At 39.6% G+C, this 23,437-nt stretch overlaps 1 protein-coding gene across 1 annotated transcript in view; it reads left to right on the top strand.

The window, feature by feature from the left end:
* The first annotated feature begins 1,138 nt into the window (after positions 1-1,138).
* SLC5A12 (solute carrier family 5 member 12) overlaps positions 1,139-23,437 on the top strand; it is a 51,413-nt gene continuing 29,114 nt past the window's right edge. Inside the window, exons 1-6 of the mRNA XM_019975874.2 lie at positions 1,139-1,915; positions 13,553-13,618; positions 14,998-15,049; positions 16,663-16,730; positions 21,641-21,795; positions 21,916-22,056. Of these exons, the coding sequence (XP_019831433.2) occupies positions 1,577-1,915; positions 13,553-13,618; positions 14,998-15,049; positions 16,663-16,730; positions 21,641-21,795; positions 21,916-22,056 (821 nt within the window). The 5' untranslated portion in view covers positions 1,139-1,576. The remainder of the gene's footprint in view (positions 1,916-13,552; positions 13,619-14,997; positions 15,050-16,662; positions 16,731-21,640; positions 21,796-21,915; positions 22,057-23,437) is intronic.

Below are 23,437 nucleotides of genomic sequence, written 5' to 3'. Positions count from 1 at the left end.
CACTGAGTGGCTCCTACAGATACATACATACAGAGTCTTTAAAGCAGGTGAGGATATTTGCAGAGTAAAGAGTACCAAGGGACCCTGCTTCCTACAGGAGTTGGGGGAGAGGGCAGTAGGAAGTATGAGTCAGAGAAGGCTCCACAGAGCAAGGTAAATATGAACTAGATCTTGTGGAACCGACTGGTTTTGTAGGGGTGGAGTGGGGGAAAACCATTGAGAAGGCAGGAGAAGCATGAATAATGTGAAGAAATTGCCCCACAGAGGCTTGCTGGGGGCACTTTGGATCAATCAACAGAGTCTAAGAGCAGAATCAAGAATCTCTAACTGTTTCATAGATAAGTTCATTTGTAATATTTTTCCACATAAAAGTGTTATCATATGATATTTGTCTTTCTCTGTCTGATTTACTTCATTTAGTATGATAATATCCAGATCCATCCCAGTTGCTGCAAATGGCATTATTTCACTCTTTTTAATGAGTCAGTAATATTCCATTGTATATTTAATATATACCACATCTTTATCCATTCATCCATGGATGGATATTTAGATTGCTTCCATGTCCTGGCTATTACAAATAGTGCTGCAATGAACACTGGGGTGCATATATCTTTTGGAATTATGGTTTTCTCCAGATATATGCCCAGAAGTAGTATTACAGGGTCACATGGTAACTCTACTTTAATCTTTTAAGGAAAGTCTATACTGTTCTCCATAGTGGTTATACCAATTTACATTTCCACTAAAGTGAAGGAGGGTTCCCTTTTCTCCACACCCTTTCCAGCATTTATTGTTTGTAGACTTTTTGATGATGGCCATTCTGACTGGTGTGAGGTAACATCTCATTATAGTTTTGATTTGCATTTCTCTAATAGTTAGCACTGTTGAGCACCTTTTCATGTGCTTTTTGGCTGTATGTCTTCTTTGGAGAAATGTCTAGTTAATATCGCAGCTCACTTAAGTTTGCACCAACTTGAGCAAAGGTCTCCTGACTCCTTGTTCTTTGCTCCTTTTCCTCCACACCCACTGCCTCAGGAAGTCACAGATACACGCCTTCACTCTCCCTTACTTGGAAGAAAGACACCAGTGATGGTTATGTTGGTATTTTACAGATTCTGTTTAACTCATTAAAAATGCTGAGGTGGTAAACTTGAATCACTCCTATGTTTCCCAGTAATATTTAACCTTAAGTTAAAAGAAAACCTAGAAGATTAAAGAACATGTTATCTGGCAAGTGCATTTCACCCTCGGTGGTTATTAATTTCAGAATACATCTGAGTTCCTTCTCTACAGCATACGCTTTAGCAAAGGAACAGAGAGCTCCAGGCCAGGGTCAGATTTCAAGTTCTTATCTGTTGATACCCATACCACTACCAGAATCCTCTTTGCTGTCAACTTCTGAGATCCTTCCCAGGTGCAACTTGGTATCTGAAGTGCTACCCCAGTGCCTCTGGTCATCATTCTCTTCACACAACCTCAGCCTCCTCTCACAGAAAAGCATATACTGTACTGAGCTTCGCTTTTGGAAAGACATCAGGTTGAGAGCAACTCTCTGCTGCCTATACTTCTCAGCATGGAGGTGAAGAACTTTGCAGTTTGGGATTATGTTGTCTTTGCAGCCCTCTTCATCATTTCCTCTGGAATTGGGGTGTTCTATGCGATTAAGGAGAGAAAAAAAGCAACTTCGAGGGAGTTTCTGGTCGGTGGCCGGCAAATGAGCTTTGGCCCAGTGGCATTATCCCTGACAGCCAGCTTCATGTCCGCCGTCACTGTCCTGGGGACCCCTGCCGACGTCTACCGCTTTGGAGCATCCTTCGTCCTCTTCTTCATCACGTACGGGTTAGTCATTATCCTCACGTCAGAGCTCTTTCTTCCTGTGTTCTACAGATCTGGCATCACCAGCACGTACGAGGTAAAACAACTACTTGCTTCTATTTCACTTTGGGAAGAGTTGCTGTTTCCTCTCCACTTGAACAGGTCTTTTTATGATTGCTTTTTCCCTCTAATACACATCTTATGTGTATTATGTCTTAATGATAACACATGGTGGTTGAAAACACTTATTTGCAGGATAATTATGAATCATGGTGAGAATTTATTACAGTGTTATTGGGGAAAGCTTAAGCTTTGGACAGGGACATACCTGTATGCAGAGACAGCCACAGACATCTACACCTTCCATCTGTAGAGTGAAAGTAACAAAGTTAAGCTTTGAGGCTATTTCAATGATTAAATGAGAATTTGTTGGTAAACATCTAAAGCACTGCCTAACTCATAGGAGATTCTCAATGAAAGAGAACTGAACTTGTCACTTGTTTTATTTTATTCTGAAAAGCACAAAGAACATTGTGTACTGTCACTTTTTGGCTGAGAAAACTGAGATACAGATAGATGACTTAAGATTGTACAGTAGATTGTGCACTTTTAGTAAAGTGGTTCAGTTACTTAAACCAGTTGCAAATATGTAACTGAGGAGATTTGAGACCATACAGATAGAGGACACACAGAGATTTAGTTGAATTTAATTAACCTTTCACATTTGCCCATTACAAATTTTTTAAATTGTTGTACGCTGATACAAAGAAACTCAGATTGTGTAAAGTATATATTTTGGAATAGCCTCTTTCTTTGTAAGAATTGGCAGTGTCAGGGGTGGGGAACAGGGCAGAAAGGATAATTAGAGTGTTTGGGATCAACATGTACACACTGCTATATTTAAAATGGTTAACCATCTGTACAGCAGAGGGAACCCTGCTCTATGTTATGTGGCAGCCTGGAGGGGAGGGGAGTTTGGGGGAGAATGGATACATGTATATGTATGGCTGAAGCCCTTTGCTGTCCACCTGAAACTGTCACAACATTGCTAGTTGGCTATACTCCAATATAAAATAAAAAATTTAAAAGAGAGAGAGGAAAGCATTGGCAGTGTGGCATATGAGTTAAAGGCATGAGCTCTAGACTCAAAAGAGTCTAGAGTTACTTGGTTTTGATTACTAGCTCTGCCACTTAACTAGCTGCATAGCTTTGGGGAAATGCCTCACTTCTGTATCTGATTTTAACACACGTAAAATAAGAATAATAAAAGGGTCTATCTTAAAGAATATCTGTGAGGAGTAAATGAGGCAATTTATTGTAGGCAAATACTCTTAACAGAGCCTGGCAAATGGTAAATACAGAGGAAGAGTTTGTATTATTATAATTATTATTCTTGTTGTTGCTACTGTCTCCAAATTTATAGTCTCGCTATAGAGACTTTAATTTATGTTTATTTTTCATCCTCCATTTCTTGCTACCTATCTATGGATCTTCTTACCAGGTTTTTTAAAGTAGAAAGGACTGAAAAGGGAGAGTTTATTTCCCCATCTCGAATCCGGGATGGCCTTGTGACTTGCTTTGGCCAATAGAATGTGGCAGAAGTGATGTGTAAATTTGGAGCCGAAGTCTCTTGGACTTTTAACTGCTGCCTTTGCTTTCTTGGAATGCTGTCCTGATACAGCTATCTTAGGAAGTGGATCTAGCTGGTCTCACTTCTGGAAGATGAATGGACACATAGAGGAGAACAGAGGCAGCCTGGCTAGCAGCCAACACCAATCACCAGACTTGTGAGTGAGGCCATCTTGGACTTTCTCCCCCAGCTTATCTTCCCATTGATTGCAGCCCCGTGAGAACCTTGGACAAACAAGTACAGCAATCGCCCACCCAGTCCTAAAAACTGAGAAATATTAAGTCCTTAGTTTTTAAGCCAATGACTTTTGGGGCTGGCAATAACCAACTGATTTAAATGCTTTAATATGCAGAGAGATTTCAAGACTAATCTATGAATCTGGGCTACTTTGTCACTATTCTCTCCCATGTCAAAGCATAAGGAATTGTTCTCACCCTCAAGTTGTAACTCAGGCTCAGCTCATTTGCAATAGCGTGCATTTTCATTATCTCCACTCAGACAGTTTATAATTAGTCTCACCATGTTGTCTCCACTTCAGTTAGAGTTATTTTCTTCTTTCTGTTATCAAACATTAATAGATCCAGTCTGTTATAATTTACCCTTAACACTAGCTTGTGGGCTACCTACTTTCTCATTTTTCTTAGTCTTCTTCTTCTTCTTTTAATTTAAAGTACAAACTTGTTATATTTATTTTATTTTATTTTTTTGCTCCATTAGGTCTTCGTTGTGATACACGGGCTGGCAAACAGGTTTAGTTGCCCCACAGCATGTGGGATTAAACTCGTGTTCCCTGCATTAGAAAGTGGATTCCCAACCGTTGGACCACCTGGGAAGTCCTTTCTTGTACTTCTTAACTAAACAGTTTCTGAACTACTTACTTCTCTCTAATCCAGATTTTTCATTATAATGCCAAGGCCACTACTTCTCTATGTCTTCTTCCATAGTGTTGTCTAAGCATTATAGATTATATATACTCTTTATTTATAAATTGCTTTCCTTTTACTTCTCCTTTAAATTACATTTGTGGCATTTTAGTAATTATAGTTAAAAGTTGAGAAATTAGATGTGTATGATATCATTCAGTTCAGTTCAGTCACTCAGTTGTGTCCAACTCTTTGCGACCCCATGAATCGCAGCACGCCAGGCCTCTCTGTCCATCACCAACTCCCGGAGTTCACTCAAACTCCTGTCCATCGAGTCAGTGATGCCATCCAGCCATCTCATCCTCTGTCGTCCCTTCTCCTCCTGTCCCCAATCCCTCCCAGCATTAGAGTCTTTTCCAATGAGTCAACTCTTTGCATGAGGTGGCCAAAGTACTGGAGTTTCAGCTTTAACATCATTCCTTCTAAAGAAATCCCAGGGCTGATCTCCTTCAGAATGGACTGGTTGGATCTCCTTGCCGTCCAAGGGACTCTCAAGAGTCTTCTCCAACACCACAGTTCAAAAGCATCAATTCTTCAGTGCTCAGCCTTCTTCACAGTCCAACTCTCACATCCATACATGACCACTGGAAGAACCACAGCTTTGACTAGACGGACCTTTGTTTATTGATATCATTATTGAGTATTATTTCAGTAAAGTAAATATTGTGACCAAATATTTGTTGTAAAATGGATGTTTAGTGTGTGATAGTGTCTGAACCACTGTTATGAGACCTTTTAGACCATTTTAAGGATTGGTTTTTACTCTCAGTGAGATAGATCATTACAATGTTTGAGCAGAACAGTGACTTGTATTTCAAGAATATTCCTCTAGCAGGATATTATTGCTGAAGCAGGGGGTCTAGTTAGGAGGCTACTGCCATAATCTAGGCAAGAGATGACAGTATTAGTGTGGAGACAGAGGGGATAACACAAGTGGAATTCTGAAAGTGGGGGGAGAAGGTGCCAGGATTCTTTTATGAATTGCATGTGAGGAGTGAGACAAAAAAGAGGAGTCAAGGATGGCTTCCTGTCACCTGGGCTTGAACCCGCATGAAAAGTGGACTTGTTATTTCCTGAGATGAAAAGGAGTGTGGCTAGATCAGATTTGGGGTTTGAAAATAATCCATCATGATGGTAAATGTTACCTGTGCTATTTTTAGAAGCAAGCATGATGTGTGCAACTTTTCTGCTGAACTTCCATCTTTACTTTTGACCATACCCAGTATTCTTGCCTGGAAAATTCCATGGACAAAGGAGCCTGGTGAGCCTCAGTCCATGGGGTTGCAAAGAGTCAGACAAAACTGAGCAACTGAACATGTCGGGAGCTGCGTTAAGCATTACTGACAAAATGGAGGCGTGGTCCCCAGATCCCTCTCCTCATTCCGCAGGCACGGATCCTGGGATGAAGGAGTTAGGCCTTGTAATTCTGACTTCTCTTTTCCTCTCCTCGGCTGAGTTGACTGAAAAGGAATATTAAGGTGCTTATTGTTCTTAAGAGGAGCATGAGAAGGCACAAAGCCTTCTGCAGTTGTGTTCAGAAAATAATTCATAAAGTTAATCATTGACATTTGTTCAAGGACTTTCACAAAAGAGTGTTCCAGGATGAGCACATAGGCCGTAGCTTGAGGCCATGGGAGGGATTGATATCTGAAGCCTATTTGTGAGGAGAATGTTTATGGCAAAGGAGTTTACTGAATTTAGGGCTTAGAAATAATTAAAATAGTTAGAAGTTAAAGATTTAAGGAATGTTGTAAAGTTAGCATATTTTACTATAGCTTATAGAAGTTAGGAATTTTTAGAGACACTATAGCTAGAAGCCTTGTTAAGAGATAGTGAGCTCAGTATGTTAGGGGCAAACAGGACTTAGGGAGATAAGTAGTAAACTGAGGAATGTAGCATGAGCTACAATGTAATCACAAGTTAACTATAAGACACATTAGAAGAGATAGATAATAGATGATAAGGCTGATACCAAGAGAATCACTGAAGCAGGAACTCTGTTTGAAGAGCAACAATGATTTATGGAGATAATAAACCTGGGCGAGGGGGCACTGAAAATGTCAAACCTCTGGCCTAATGTTTTTGTAAAAGTATAAAAGAGAATCTTAAACTTGAAATAAATGGGCAGTCCTTAGGAAAATGAGAGGCTGTCTCGTCGCCAACACTGCTCACCTCTTCAGTTTGAATCCCTGGTTGCTGGAGTTGGACTCCGGCAGAACATGCTTGCTTGCAAAGCTATACATCTGCAAAGATGACCACTGGATGAGTAAGTGAGTGAATACAATCTTTCAGATGGAAAATTATGCAGTTTGAATAGTCTCTTATTATGGAGTGAGATAGTGGTAAAGCTCAAATTAGAATTCAAGGAGTCTTACTTCATATATATATATTTTTTTTTTTTTTCTTAATACTTTCTAGTTTGACCAAATTGACTGAATTTAGAGGAACTAAACTGAGTTGCATGTTAAAACCAGTGACTTTTTCTAGATTCCTATAGCAGTTTCCTTACCCTGTCTCCATTTTTCAGTAACAATTTTCTGTTTGCTTTCCTAGACTTCATATGCTATCCAGCCAATACCATATATTTTGGGTTTTGTTACATTTCTCAACATCTGACATCACTTTTTATGTCAATTATCTATTGATGTGTGATCTATCACCCCAAAATAAATTTCTTAAAACAACAATTATATCTGTTCACAATTCAGTGGATCAGTAATCTGATCTGAGCTCAAGAAGTTCTAATAAGACAGTCAAGTTCTTCTTCTGGTTTTCCTTGGGGCCATCTATCCAGATGTTCAAGTTGGTTTTAGAAAAGGCAGAAGAACCGGAGATCAAATTGCCAACATCCTCTGGATCATCGAAAAAGCAAGAAAGTTCCAGAAATACATCTATTTCTGCTTTATTGACTATGCCAAAGCCTTTGACTATGTGGATCACAATAAACTGTGGAAAATTATGAAAGAGATGGGAATACCAGACCACCTGATCTGCCTCTTGAGAAATAAGTATGCAGGTCAGGAAGCAACAGTTAGAACTGGACATGGAACAACAGACTGGTTCCAAATAGGAAAAGGAGTACGTCAAGGCTGTATATTGTCACCCTGCTTATTTAACTTCTATGCAGAGTACATCATTAGAAACGCTGGGCGGGAAGAAACACAAGCTGGAATCAAGATTGCCGGGAGCAATATCAATAACCTCAGAGATGCAGATGACACCACCCTTATGGCAGAAAGTGAAGAGGAACTAAATAGCCTCTTGATGAAAGTGAAAGAGGAGAGTGAAAAAATTGGCTTAAAACTCAACATTCAGAAAACTAAGATCGTGGCATCCGGTCCCATCACTTCATGGCTAATAGAAGGGGAAACAGTGGAAACAGTGTCAGACTTTATTTTTCTGGGCTCCAAAATCACTGCAGATGGTGACTGCAGGCATGAAATTAAAAGATGCTTACAACAAAGGTCCATCTAGTCAAGGCTATGGTTTTTCCTGTGGTCATGTATGGATGTGAGGGTTGGACTGTGAAGAAGGCTAAGCGCCAAAGAATTGATGCTTTTGAACTGTGGTGTTGGAGAAGGCTCTTGAGAGTCCCATGAAGTGCAAGGAGATCCAACCAGTCCATTCTAAAGGAGATTAGTCCTGGGTGTTCTTTGGAAGGAATGATGCTAAAGCTGAAACTCCAGTACTTTGGCCACCTCATGTGAAGAGTTGACTCATTGGAAAAGACTCTGATGCTGGGAGGGATTTGGGGCAGGAGGAGAAGGGGACGACAAAGGATGAGATGGCTGGATGGCATCCCCCACTCAATAGATGTGAGTTTGAGTGAACTCCGGGAGATGGTGATGGACAGGGAGGCCTGGCGTGCTGCAATTCATGGGATCTCAAAGAGTCGGACACGACTGAGCAACTGAACTGAACTGAACTGAAGTCCTTGGAAGGAAAGTTATGACCAACCTAGATGGCATATCAAAAAGCAGAGACATTACTTTGCCAACAAAGGTCCATCTAGTCAAGGCTATGGTTTTTCCAGCGGTCATGTATGGATGTGAGAGTTGGACTGTGAAAAAAGCTGAGCACCAAAGAACTGATGCTTTTGAACTGTGGTGTTGGAGAAGACTCTCGAGAGTCCCTTGGACTGCAAGGAGGTCCAACCAGTCCATCCTAAAGGAGATCAGTCCTGGGTGTTCATTGGAAGGACTGATGCTGAAGCTGAAACTCCAATACTTTGGCCACCTCATGTGAAAAGTTGACTCATTGGAAAATACCCTGATACTGGAAAGATTGAGAGCAGGAGGTGAAGGGGATGACAGAAGATGAGATGGTTGGATGGCATCACCAACTCAATGGACATGGGTTTGGGTGAACTCCGGGAGTTGGTGATGGACAGGGAGGCCTGGCGTGCTGCGATTTATGGGGTCGCAAAGAGTCGGACACAACTGAATGACTGAACTGCACTGACTGATGTGACTGTCATCAGCTAGTGCTTTGGCTCATTGGTCTAGGCAAACTCAGATGGGACAACTTGTATAATAGCATATCAGACTTAGTCTCATCTTACAGTAGGCTATCCTTGACTCTTAATGTTATGGGAGAAGAATCTCTTCTCAACAAGAAGGTACAGCTTATCAGACAAGCAATTCTGCAGTCTTCACTTGATTCATATTTGTTATTAATAAAAATATCACTGTCCTAAGTTGCATTCTCCCAGAAGCAAATCCTGAGACAAGGAGTTGTATGCAAGTCATTTTTTGGGGAAATGATTTAATTAAACTCTCAGTAGGCCAGTGGCAAGTAAGACATGGGAAAAAAAGCCAATGTTTTTGGGCAGGTCGTTAACCATGAGCAACTGAGGTTCCATCTCAGTGGGAATCTCAGGGAGACAGTATAAGTCACATATCAGGGTTGGCCTCACTGAAATGGAAATTACCAGGATTTTGGGGGTCCAACTTCCTTTTATCATTGGTTTTCAGCAGTTCCAGTCTGTCCTGGGGAAGGGCTGAGATAAAGCCCTCAAGCAGATAATCACAGAACACTTAGATGCCATCAGGGTGTACTGGGACAGAGAATGGCAATAAACTACAGGGGTCACACCCATGATAGCTACTACGGTCACTGAGATCCCATATATTCCTGTCCCTGCACTTGCTATTATTGTCCAGTGTGTCGATAGGTCATGCAAGTGTCAATTTTAGAAAGAGGGAGCCATGGTTTAGTGCAATAATCTGATCTTTCCAAGGACATGTAATCTAAACCCAAGTTGTCCTCAACATAAAAGTTTTGTTCTGTTTTTTTATCCTGTGATAGCTGAGACTTTCGGATCCTTCCTCAGTGACTTCTTCACTTCTTTAAAAATATTTTCCTTGGTGCCCTCATTCACACATCCACCTGACTCATAGTGTACTGAATGCATCTTCTGTAGAAAGATGGGCTTAAAATAAGGCAGTTCTTTCTTAGGGGGAAGGGTTGAGCAGGTAAGTTGGGAGATGTGGATTAGTGTGAAATCGAGTGACAGTTCTGACAAGAGGAGTCTTTTCTAGGGTTTTAAAGAAGGTCCCATCTTAAGGCATCAAACAACTCTTTCAGTTCAGTTCAGTTCAGTTCAGTCGCTCAGTCCTGTCCGACTCTTTGTGACCCCATGAATTGTAGCACACCAGGCCTCCCTATCCATCACCAACTCCCAGAGTTCACTCAGACTCATGTCCATTGAGTCAGTGATGCCATCCAGCCATCTCATCCTCTGTCGTCCCCTTCTCCTCCTGCCCCCAATCCCTCCCAGCATCAGAATCTTTTCCAATGAGTCAACTCTTCACATGAGGTGGCCAACGTACTGGAGTTTCAGCTTTAGCGTCATTCCTTCCAAAGAAATCCCAGGGCTGATCTCCTTCAGAATGGACTGATTGGATCTCATTGCAGTCCAAGGAACTCTCAAGAGTCTTCAACACCGCAGTTCAAAAGCATCAATTCTTTGGCGCTTAGCCTTCTTCACAGTCCAACTCTCACATCCATACATGACCACAGGAAAAACCATAGCCTTGACTAGATGGACCTTTGTTGGCAAAGTAATGTCTCTGCTTTAATATGCTATCTAGGTTGGACATAACTTTTCTTCCAAGGAGTAAGTGTCTTTTAATTTCATGGCTGCAGTCACAATCTGCAGTGATTTTTGAGCCCCCCAAAAATAAAGTCTGACAGTGTTTCCACTGTTTCCCCATCTATTTCCCATGAAGTGATGGGACCGGATTCCATGATCTTCATTTTCTGAATGTTGAGCTTTAAACAACTCTTACTTATGTATTATTTCTAGGAAAAAGGAGTGGTTAATTCCTGGCTTAATCAAAATTATTTTTCTTAAATTAGATAACAACTATTACCAATTAAAAATTACTACCAAGAATTACTACTAAGATATTAAATCCTTAAGTATTTGCTACTTTTAACATTTATTTTGTTCATTCAATGCATGTTTATTATGCACTGGAATTCAAATACTAGTGCCTTCTAGAGTAGGAATTCTAGGGATTCAGGGGTACTTTTGTTGACCCCCAACAGTAAATCAGATACATCTATTTAGCATGTTCACAGCTCCCTGTAGCTTTTCTTCTAGTACACACCATCACTGTAACCTTACTGTTATAAATTTAGTAGTCTCCTCCTCTCATCGGTAAAGTCCTTTGGGTCATGAACTATATAATATTTGCTATCATTGTAGGTCAGAATGCAATACGGAAGACAAAGGATAAATATTTGTTAAATGAATAAATGAAAGATGAAGATAAAATGATAAAATTGGACACTGTTTACATGCCCCAGGGAAAATAAGTGGTAGACTGGAAGATGCATACACCTCCCTCCAAAAATGGTCTTCCCAGTGCTCAGTGGTAAAGAAGCCACCTGCCAAGCAGAAGGTACCAATTCTATCGTTGGGTCTGGAATATTCCCGGGAGGAGCAAATAGCAACCCACTCCAGTATTCTTGCCTGGGAAATCCCATGAACCAAGGAACCTGGCAGGCTACAGTCTATGCTGTCACAAAGAATCAGACACAATTTAGTGACTAAACTACCACTACCACTCTTCAAAAGGGATAATAAATGTCCTAATGCCAGGAATCTGAAACTATTACCTTATATGGTTTTAAAAAAGAGATCCTTGCAAAATTGATTAAATTAAGAATCTTGAGATAGAGGGATTATCCTGATTTAACCAGGCAGGCCTTAAGTACAATCATATTTATAAGAGGGAGGCAGAGGAACACTTGTCAGACAAAGAGAAAGCAATGTGACCACAGAGACAGAAACTGGAGTGATGACGTTAGAAGTTAAGGAATGCCTGCAGCCACCAAAAACTCCTAAGATGCAAGTGGATTCTTCCCTAAGAAGTCCAGAGGGAGCAGAGCCCAGCCAACACCTTGATTTTGGTCCAGTGAAATTGATTTTGAATATCTGACTTCCAGAACTGTAAGAAAACACATTTCTGTTGTTTAAAGTCACCAAATTTGTGATAGTTTGTTACAGTGGCTATAGGAAATGAATACTGTAAAATATGTGATGTGTGCACGCATGTGTGCTCAATCAAGTCCAACTCTTTGCAACCCATGGACTGTAGTCAGTCAGGCTCCTCCGTCCATGGGATTTTCCAGGCAAGGATACTGAAGTGGGTTGCCATTTCCTATTTTAGAGGTCTTCCCAACCCAGGGATCGAACCCACGTCTCTTGCATCTCCTGTATTGGCAGGTGGATTCTTTCCCACTGTGCCACCTGGGAAGCCTATAAAATATGTGAATCCAACACTAAAATATAAGGTAGCTGGTTATCACGTGCTAAAGAAGTTTAGTATACTTGCCTTAAGAGTTCGGAGGGGAAAGTATGAGTAGGAACAGGAATGGCAATCAGGCTCTCATTTTTGAAAGATGACTAATACTTGGTGAATTTTGAGGGTTGGGGGTGAGGGGAGGCTCTCTTGCACTGAAAAATTTTGCTACACAGAAGAGAAATCTACAGAGTACAAACATGCTGGCTGAACAATACATAGTGATTTTATTGTATACAGTAAACCAGGTGAGGGCTAGTGATGTTGAGAGGGGAAGGGTGTGGATCAGATAGTAGAGGGTTTAGAATGGAAAGCCTGGATGTGCGTTTTGTTTTGTCAGTGATAGAGAATCACTGAAACCTTTGAGGAAAAGTATGTGACCAGTGTTCTGCTTTAGGAGAATCAATGTGGTTGGTGGAATGGGTGGACACAGTTTGGAGAGAGTCTAGAGAGCTCAGATAGAGGGTTACTGCGTTGATCTGGTCAAGAGGTAAGGAAGGCCTGAGCTGAATCTGGGGGTAGTGTGGCTAGAAAAGGAAATAATGGCTTTAGTATGTCTAGTAGGAAGAGCCCTGGGGAGAGAGCCAGAAGACCTTTTAATTGAAGCAATAATAATTTAAAAATTAAAAAAAGTATTTATCTTCTCTGACCATCATGTGAAGTTTGAGCAAAAACTGAGCTTTAATACATCTTTGACTTTAAACAATCCAAATTTCTTTCCCTTTCTTTCAAGTTCAAATAGGGTAAAATTATGTTATAAAGCTAAGCATTAAACTCAGATAAATACCAAGAAAAAGCAAACCTTCTTCAGTACAGTTCAGTTCAATCACTCAGTCGTGTCCAACTCTTTGCAACCCTATGAATCGCAGCATGCCAGGCCTCCCTGTCCATCACCAACTCCCAAAGTTCACTCAGACTCACGTCCATCGAGTCAGTGATGCCATTCAGCCGTCTCATCCTCTGCTGTCCCCTTCTCCTGCTCCCAATCCCTCCCAGCATCAGAGTCTTTTCCAATGAGTCAGCTCTTTGCATGAGGTGGCCAAAGTACTGGAGTTTCAGCCTTAGCATCATTCCTTCCAAAGAAATCCCAGGGCTGATCTCCTTCAGAATGGACTGGTTGGATCTCCTTGCAATCCAAGGGACTCTCAAGAGTCTTCTCCAACACCACAGTTCAAAAGCATCAATTCTTCAGCACTCAGCTTTCTTCACAGTCCAACTCTCACATCCATACATGACCACTGGAAAAACCATAACCTTGACTAGACGGACCTTTGTTGGCAAAGTAATGTCTCTACTTTTCAATATGCTATTAGCAGCCTTTAAATAAAACTTGCTTATTTTTTGCATGTCCTTCTCTCTGTTCTTTCTAGTACTTACAACTACGATTCAACAAACCAGTTCGCTATGCAGCCACAGTCATCTACATCGTGCAAACGGTAAGGAGAAAGGGCTGCTGCAGAGGTGGGTTGTGGGGTGGCAAGGAACGGGTTTGTTTATTTCAAGAAGCAATTAACACAGTTAAAGGAAAGATTCAACACTAAGAAGAAACTACTGTCTTTCAAGGATAGCACTTTCAAAATATGTGATTTTATAGAGGGATTTCCACATTTCATAGGCTTCAAATATCTGTATGCTGCTGCTGCTGCTAAGTCGCTTCAGTCGTGTCCGACTCTGTGTGACCCCATAGACGGCAGCCCACCAGGCCCCCCTGTCCCTTGGATTCTCCAGGCAAGAACACTTGAGTGGGTTGCCATTTCCTTCTCCAATCATATATCTGTATAAATAATACCAAGTACATATCATAAACCACCAAAGGGGCAAAAAAGCATTTTCTTAAGTTTATTGTGAACTCTTATTTAACTGGTACAAGTTGCTTTTGATATGAAATGGTCTGGTAACTGTTTTTTGTTTTTTGTTTTGCTAGTTTAGCTGTGTTGAACCAGAAATGCTCATTTCCAATTCAACAGAGAAATGAGTTAGTTTCTGAAAAATAGTTTAAAATTATACTCTCAAACCAATACTCCCACATCCCCTTTTGGACTCTTCTCCTCCCTCCTTGGTTCAAGGGTATCCTCTTGCTGCCCACAGCTGCCTGTGGGATAGCTTCGATGCATTTCAATGACTCACCAAGAACTTTCTACTATAAGATAACCTTCTTCCATTTCTAAATTAAAACTTCCATCAGTAACTGAAGGATTTAAGAGCAAGAAAACGGGGAAAACAATGCTCCTTAACCTGTCCATGGTTACTTGCCTTTTAAAACTCTCACATGGATCTCTAAATGGTGAAATTTCATTTAAAACTATATGGGACCAGACCCACTTCTGTCCGTGTAGTGGCCTCCAGTTCTGGGAGTTTGAAGATATGCCCATAAAGGGGGTCGCCTGTGTAGCTAGTTTTCCCTGCAAGGTGCTCTCTTCATAGATTATTCCATCTCCACTTTAAAGTCTATGTTTCAGCAAACTGCTAAAATGTGTTTGTGTCATGGTGATATGTGTATGATGGGGTAGTGGAAGGGTGAGTCAAAAACTGAACCCTATTTTCATATCCTTCAGAAATACACCAGCTGTAGCCATAAAATCTCAAAATGTATAGCCATTTTAAAAGTCCAACAGCCTTCCTCTATCTCATGCTTATTATCCTTTTTGTGAATTAGTTACAGTGGCCAAGGACTTCAAAATGAGAGTGTGAAGGAATGAAATGTTTGGAACAAGTTGAAGGAAATGTAGTGCTAAGGCTGTAAGGAAATTTTTAGGAAGGTTTCCTTTCCGTGTCGCTCTTCTCACTGTTCACCTGATTCCTGTCTCTCCCCCAGATTCTCTACACGGGAGTGGTGGTGTACGCTCCTGCTCTGGCCCTCAATCAAGGTGAGTTAACCACATTCCCTTGTGCTTTCCACCATTTTTATACCTGCGTTGTCACCTTGAGAAATGTATGCACGAAATCTTGTTGGGAAGACATTCCTGTGGTTAGAATACTATGAATTACTGTAGTTGTCACAACATAAAGCTCTAAAAATTGATCATTGAAAATAATGCAAATAACTAGTTACTTGACTGTATCCACGTGGTTTCAAACATCCAATTTGATTGTCATTCATTTTCTAATCACTGAAGTAATGACAAATTTTTTTGAGGTTTGGTTGATTTACAATATTGTATTAGATTCAGGTGTACATCAAAGTGATTCAGTTTTATGTATATTTTTCAAGTTATTTTCCATTATAGGTTATTATAGGATATAGAATATGGTTCCCTGTGCTAAATCTTTGTTGTTTATCTTTTTCATGTATAACAGTTTAGAAATAGTATTAGAAATTCTGTGTGTGTGTGTGTTATTCGCTCAGTCATGCCCCGCTCTTTGTGACCCCATGGACTGTAGCTCACCATGCTCCTCTATCCATGGGATTCTCCAGTCAAGAATACTGGAATGGATTGCCATTCCCTTCTCCAGGGAATCTTCCCAACCCAAGCATCAAACCTAGGTCTCCTGCATTGCAGGCAGATTCTTTCCCATCTGAGCTACCATTTATCCCTACTTCCTCTCTTTCCCCTTTGGTAACCCTAAGTTGATAGTTTTGTGTTGTATACACACAACCTAAATAAGGTCATCCATAACATATGGTCCTTTCTGAGTAATCTCATGAAGAGGATATTCTGAATACATGAGTAAAAGGTGTTTGTAGTAATTATTTTAAGATTTACACTTGACCTTGTTGAAAGAATAGAATCCCAGGGGGAAAAAAGGAAAGAAAAACCAAAAGCAAAAGAAATTTCATAATGATATGTATAATATTAGAAGTCCTCAATATTCAATTTAATTGTGCTATGTGCTTATACTGAAAAATATTTATTCACAGTCATTGTTAAGGTGGTTTCAAAGTATGCAGACTTTGTTAAGAAAAGCAAACAAATAATGAAATGTTTGGTGCAGAAATTGGACTAATTGACTTTTTTAAGGAAAACAAACAAATAAGCAAACAATTGGTACAGAGATTGGGAACTCCAGAATCTTAAAAGAAAACATTTGGCTTATACCATTACATGAAAACTATGGACTGGGTTGCTGCTGCTCAGTCATTTCAGTTGTGTCTGACTCGGCAACCCTATGGACTGTAGCCCACCAGGCTCCTCTGTCCTTGGGATTCTCCAGGCAAGAAAACTAGAGTGGGTCGCCATGCCCGCCTCCAGGGAGTCTCCCCAACCCAGGAATGGAATCCGTGTCTCCTGTGTCTCCTACACTGCAGGTGGATTCTTTACTGCTGGGGAAGTCCCATGGACTGGGTTGAGTTATAATAATATAATAAAATAATCTCTATCAGATGTGATAAAATTTAATTTAATTTAATTTTGACCTCTAATTTGATTTTCATTTGCCCACAAAGAATACAGACAAGAATATTGTGACTTTTTCCTCATGAAGTTTGTTCTTTTACTGTTCTTAAAGGAACTTCTTTCAATATTTTTGTCTCCTTTCATAGTGACTGGGTTTGATCTCTGGGGCTCTGTGTTTGCAACGGGAATCGTTTGCACATTCTACTGTACCCTGGTATGTATCTAGCTGTGAAAAAGTATTTAGCACTACCTCCTAATATGGGATAAGGGCAAATTTTCAACAACAAAGCATCTAAGTATAGCAGAAATTGCTATTTCTCAATTAAATAAAAATATGCTGCCTTATCTGTAACAGTTTTCTGAGGAAGGTGCTGTTGTCTTATTTAAAATCCTTTTTCATATCAACCATTAGTAGAAGTTGAGCTCTGGGTTCATTTGAGAGAGCCATGAGTAAAAGAAGATTTAATGACAGAAATATCTCCCCGCTTGAAGGTGAGGTGGCCATATGCAACTACTGAGAAAAAAAAAAAAAAAATGTGCTCATTAACAGTGATTATAAGCCTTAGGTAACATTTATATTGGGTTGGCCAAAAAGGTCATTTGGGTTTTTCTGTAACATCTTATGGAAAAGCTAAACAAACTTTTTGACCAACCAGTACTTCATTGACTACTGGTTGCTGCTGCTAAGTCACTTCAATCGTGTCCAACTCTGTGCGACCCCATAGACGGTAGCCCACCCTGTCCCTGGGATTCTCCAGGCAAGAACACTGGAGTGGGTTGCCATTTCCTTTTCAAATGCATGAAAGTGAAAAGTGAAAGTGAAGTCGCTCAGTCGTGTCTGACCCTCAGCGACTCCATGGACTGCAGACTTCCAGGCTCCTCCATCCATGGGATTTTCCAGGCAAGAGTACTGGAGTGGGGTGCCATTGCCTTCTCCATGACTACTGGCTAAAGAATACAAAATGTACCAATGAACAACCAGTGGTGGCTGATATTTTGGAAACTTGAGGATTCCACACCTTGATTTTGTCTCTTATTGATGGATAAGCTTGGATTACATTTAACATTTGGCTTTACATATGCTTAGTTTTAACCAAGGAACTTGGGTGGTATTGGAAATTATATTTATGAAATTATTACAATTAGTTTAGTTCAACAAATATTCATTGAGCACCTATCATTTGTCATGCCCTATAATAGGAGTCTTTATTCTTCTGAGCCATTGATATCATGCTTGCTAAGTCACTACAGTTGTGTCCGACTCTTTGTGACCCCATGAACTGTAGCCTGCCAGGCTCCACTGTCCATGGGATTCTCTAGGCAAGAATACTAGAATGGGTTGCCATACCCTCCTCCAGGGGATCGTCCCAACCCAGGGATGGAACCCGAGTCTGCATTGCAGGCAGATTCTTTATCACCTGAGCCACCAGGGAAGCCCTATTGGTACTATCAGTTCAGTTCAGTTCAGTTGCTCAGTTGTGACCAACTCTTGGCGACCCCAACTGCAGCACACCAGGCCTCCCTGTCCATCACCGACTCCCGGAGTTTACTCAAACTCATGTCCATTGAGTCAATGATGCCATCCAACCATCTCATCCTCTGTCGTCCCCTTCTCCTCCTGCCCTCAATCTTTCCCGGCATCAGGGTCTTTTCCGATGAGTCAGTTCTTCACATCAGGTGGCCAAAGTATTGGAGTTTCAGCTTCAACATCAGTCCTTCCAATGAATATTCAGGACTGATCTCCTTTAGGATGGAAATCATACTAAATATGGACTGGTTGGACCTCCTTGTATTGGTCCTATATAGGGAGCCTATAAGTAACTAGTTAAGAATATGGTAATGGTTCCCAGATAGTCAGATTGTCTTTCCCCCTTTATAGAGAAAAATAAAGTAATTGCTAAATTATCACATAGTATTTTGATATAGCATACTGTCCATGCATTTTGGCCTTGTGTGCATATCACCTACTTTTTTTAACATATGTTATGATAATATACAATTTTAAAATGTTCTTATCTCTTTTTTCATACTTATAAATCCCATCTTTTCTTTACACGGCAAAGCTTCATCTTATTTTTTTTTCTATTCCATTCTCACTACCATGCTTCTGTTCCAGACACACACCTCCTTTTGCTGTTGTTCAGTCCCTAAGTCATGGCTCCCTCTGTGAATCCGTAGAGTACAGCACAGCAGGCTCCCTTTTCATGTCCATTGAGATGGTGATGCTATCTAACTATCTCAGCCTGGACTTCCCAGGTGGTACAGTGGTGAAGTGTCCACCTACCAAGCAGGAGACAGGTTCCATCCCTGGGTTGAGAAGATCCCCTGGAGAAGGAAATGGCAACCCATTCCAATCTTCTTGCCCAGAAAATCCCAGGACAGAGGAGCCTGAAGGGCTACACTCCATGAGGCTGCAAAAAGTTAGACACGACTGAGCATACATACATCTCCTACCTAAATTAAAAATGGGCTTCTACTTCATACATGTCTGGCCATACGTAACAGATTAGTGGCTTCAAAGTATTTGCCTGTAGGAAGATAACTAGATGCATTGCCAGGGACATGAAAGGCAGACTTCTTAGCAACAGTAATGGAAGCCAGAGCAGTGAAACAATATCTTCAAAACATTGAAAGAAACAATTGTCAATTATAATTGTGTACTCAGCAAAACTATCTTTCAGCAAAACTATCAACTGTCAAGAACTAAGAGAAATTACCATTAACATATTTTCCCCAGAGAATAACCTAAAGGAAATATTGTGGGAAGAAATAAAATTCTCTAGATTTTGATGGAAAAAATGACAAAAATATAATAATAAACAGTAGGTCTAGTCAAACAATTTTTGGTGCTTAATCACAATAATTTTATAGTGTGGTATAATTTATATAATATTAAATAATATAATTTATAATATTAAAATGTAATAACAATAATTATATGTGATTTAGGGATTAAAAAGAATAATTTCATTTAGACCTCAATAGCATGTAAATCAAGGAGAGAGTACTTAGATTTAAAGATGTTTTAATCCTTGAATTGTTGGAGATTAAGACATTTTAAAAATTTAGACTTTAAATGAAAAATTCATGGCACAATTTCAAGGGGACCCATTTAAATAAAACAGTCAAAGTAGAAAAAGGGAATTAAAACAAAGTGAAAAAAAAATCACCCTCAACTTATTTAAGCAAAAGGAAAAATATATATATATAGAAAAAGTAGAACAAATAGCAAAAAGATGTCAGAAACAAGTCTGGATATTTTAAAAATCACAATAAACAAAAATGAGCTAAATGTACTACCTCTTAATTGATTTCAGTGCTTCCCTCCAGCCTGCATACCTCTGTCAGCCTAATCTTCTTCAAACATGCATCTCTTCCTGCACTTGACTGATCTAATTCTCTCTCTGCTTGCATTGTTCACAGGATAAACTGTAAGCTTCTTAGACTAGTGTTGAAAATCTTTCTGTCTGTGAGTCAGTCCGCCCAATTTGATCTCTCCTCACCACACCTCTATTCCATCCTCTCTGGCCAGGCTGCAGGCTTCAATGTCTCACCAAAACAATGGCTCATCTAGCTAACACTTGCTCATCTTGCAGTCTCTTACTCTGATAATCCCATGGATGTATAGCATAGCTAAGATAATCAGTGGACAGTGGAAGAGATTTTAAAAATAAGAAGAAATAATTCCTGCCATGCAGGAGTTTGCAACCTAGTGAGATAAACAGTCAGCAACACAAAACAACACAGACTGATTAAATACCTAAGTGACACTCAAGATACAATCAGGATTATATATGAGTGGAGTGTGGGTAGGTGTGGTTCTTGCTATATGAAGGAGTCATAAAAATCAGAGAAGTTTTCATGCCTTTTGATGCACGTTTGATAAAGTGGTTTGTTCTCTTGCCCCAGGTCTAGCTTAAGTTCAGGTTTATACATACTTTTGTATAACCCATGCCAAATAGCCTCTGAAAGGACGTCTTTGGCATTGGTCTTTGTATCACCAAAATCTGATATTTTGATTTGGATTTGGAAGGGTTTTATCGCCTTTAAAGAAAATCAAAATACCACTACTTAGGAGGGGTAAGTAAGAGATTGAATATCCTTCCAATCAGAAATTGAACAGAATATGCAAATACAATGCATCTGGAAGGGACTTTTATGTCTATTTTTTAAACTCATTTTAATTTTAATTACACAAGAAATGATGAGACAAATCCAATGTCTTCTTTCTTCTCAAGATAAAGATGAAGCCTGTCATCTTTTCATAGAAGTTCTTGACACTCTGGAGGAGTAACTGAGGATAATAATTCTATTTTTCAGCGTTAAAAATATCACATCCTTTCATTCCCATAGTGCTTATTCATTTTCAAAATACTTTTAAAATATATCACTTCATTTAATCTTTCCTAGTTTGCGCATTCCATCTTCGCCATGGTCCTAAGATTCTCCAGCAGCCTCTTTCTTTCCTCCTTTCTTCTTGCCCACATCGTTCCAACTAGAATTGTACATTGGAGTCACCTGGAGGGCTTTCAGAAACACTTAGAACTGCCCCAACCCAGACCTCAGTTTATTCTGAATTCCTGGGAATGGGGCTCAAACATTGTTTTTTGTTTGTGCGCTTTTAAATTCCCCAAGTGACTCTAAAGAGGATCCAGATTTGATAACAACTACTCTAACCACTTGTTTAATCACCCTCTCCTGAAATCTACTGTTAGATTCACTCTCCTGACACTCTGGTTTGCTCATCTCACTATTCGATCTTCCTCCAGCTCTTAAAACGCTTTTCTCCATGAACGTATGGAATCTATCATTCCTTCCTAGTTCTTTTCTTTTTTTTTCAGTAGCCTACCATCTCCGTTTCCCCACATTTATTCACTAAATTTACAAAAATAAATCTCAAGTTGTACAAGCCAGACCCAGGTGATTATCCCCAATAAACTTGGCAGATAAAAGGTGTTCAGTGACTGTGAAAGGAAGGGAGAAGGAAAGAATGAAAGGAAGGAAGGGAGAAAGGGAAGAAAAAGACAGAAAGGGTGGTATCTAGCAGATAGCAAAGAGGCTGTGCTGAAGTGGAAGGGTTTGAGTCTTCACTTTAAGAACTCACATCCATTCTCTTCATTTCAGGGAGGATTAAAAGCAGTAGTGTGGACAGATGCATTTCAGATGGTTGTCATGATCGTGGGCTTCTTAACGGTTCTCATTCAAGGATCAACCTATGCTGGTGGATTACACAATGTATTAGAACAAGCAGAAAATGGATCTCGATTAAATATATTTGAGTATGTCCAACGCTACTTTTTCTTGTTTTATAAACATTTAGCTGTATGACCTCATCACCTAAAATAATATTTAGGTATCAAAGGAATGTGTTTGCTCACTCATTTCTCTCTGCTTCATAGCTTTGATATAGATCCTCTCAGGAGGCACACTTTTTGGACAATCTCAGTGGGAGGAACCTTTACGTGGCTTGGGATCTATGGAGTTAATCAGTCGACCATCCAGCGATGCATCTCTTGCAAAACAGAAAAGCATGCCAAGCTGTAAGTTATTAATAAACATTTTTATGTTTTCTTCTCTGCCGTTCTTGGGTATTTATATGCTTTGAGTGTGTATATGTATGTGTAAAAGAGAGAAAGAAGTGAAGATTCTTTTAACCCTTTCAATAATTTTTTGAGGCAGGCATGGCTATTATTCCCTTCTCCATGAGGAAGTGGCAGGGCTGGGATTTGAACTTGTTTTTGTTTGCCTTTTCTCACTATCACTTGTTGCTTTCATTTTTTGAGAAATTACTAGGTTGAATTAGGTGCTGTGGGAGACAATGCAAAGATAAGGAGCACCTGTATCTTACCTACAGTTTCGGTGACGAGTTGGTTCTCATCACTATTTCCATTCACCATGTGGTCTCTTCAACTAGCATCTTTATTTTGATGGATTTACCATAAAAGTTTCCAAGGAGGTTAAGAGAATAAAACACAAGGTAATGAGGCAGTTATAACACAGGTAATGAGTCAGTCATAACAGGACTTTAGTGTCTCTAACTCCTGTCAGGATAATCAGTAACCAGTCTTACCAGGCTGCTTACTCTGAAGAACACCACAGAGTCACAACTTGTTAAGCCTTTTTTAAACCATGCAAGTCATCCCACTCTCCAGAGTGGGGACCAAATAAAGTTATACACTGTTTTTTTTTTTTGCAAAGCTGGAATAAATAAGCTAGAATTGCATTGAAAATAGGCATTTCATCCTCATTGCTGCTATCCAAAGTTCCAGCCTCTGCAGACCTGTCAGGATGCCCTTAACTTCTTTTGGAATGAGAAACAGTCTCTATAAATATTTCCACAGCTGATCATAAAGACTTTAATTGCATAGTTTCTTATTTAGATGGAATAAAAGATACAAGTAAATGGACATAGTTCAACATTTTGTGACTTGAATTACAAAAGGGAATATATTACTTATATAGTTCACATACCCTCAGAAGGAAGAAGTGAATATGTTGTTTACTATTCTATCATTTCATATCTTATTACAATAAATAATATTAAACTCTCTACGCATGTGATCATCACTTTATCAAATAGTTGAATTGCTTAAAATGTGTTCAAGATCAACTGTAATTTTGATCTTAAAATAATATGAAATTAGAATTTATTTAAAGTTCTGCATTAAAATAAACTAGAGGATATCTGATAGGGGAAGAATCCTGAGGTGAAATAAATAATAATTCTCTGTTAGAGCAAAGGTTTTTTTGGTCTTATGTGATTGTGTTATACCATTTATTCTTGTGAACATGACCAATTTCTTCTTATTACTATAATAGTACCTAAAAGTTAGGAAATGTACTTTTTTCATCATATTCCCTACATGTCCAAGAATGATACTTTGTGCTCATTAAATATTTATTACTTATTTTACAAAGCAA

The sequence above is a fragment of the Bos indicus genome, chromosome 15 (genome assembly GCF_029378745.1).
Source record: "Bos indicus isolate NIAB-ARS_2022 breed Sahiwal x Tharparkar chromosome 15, NIAB-ARS_B.indTharparkar_mat_pri_1.0, whole genome shotgun sequence".
Lineage (NCBI taxonomy): Eukaryota > Metazoa > Chordata > Mammalia > Artiodactyla > Bovidae > Bos > Bos indicus.
Note: the sequence above shows the minus strand (reverse complement) of the source record. Positions and strands in the feature narration are given on the sequence as shown.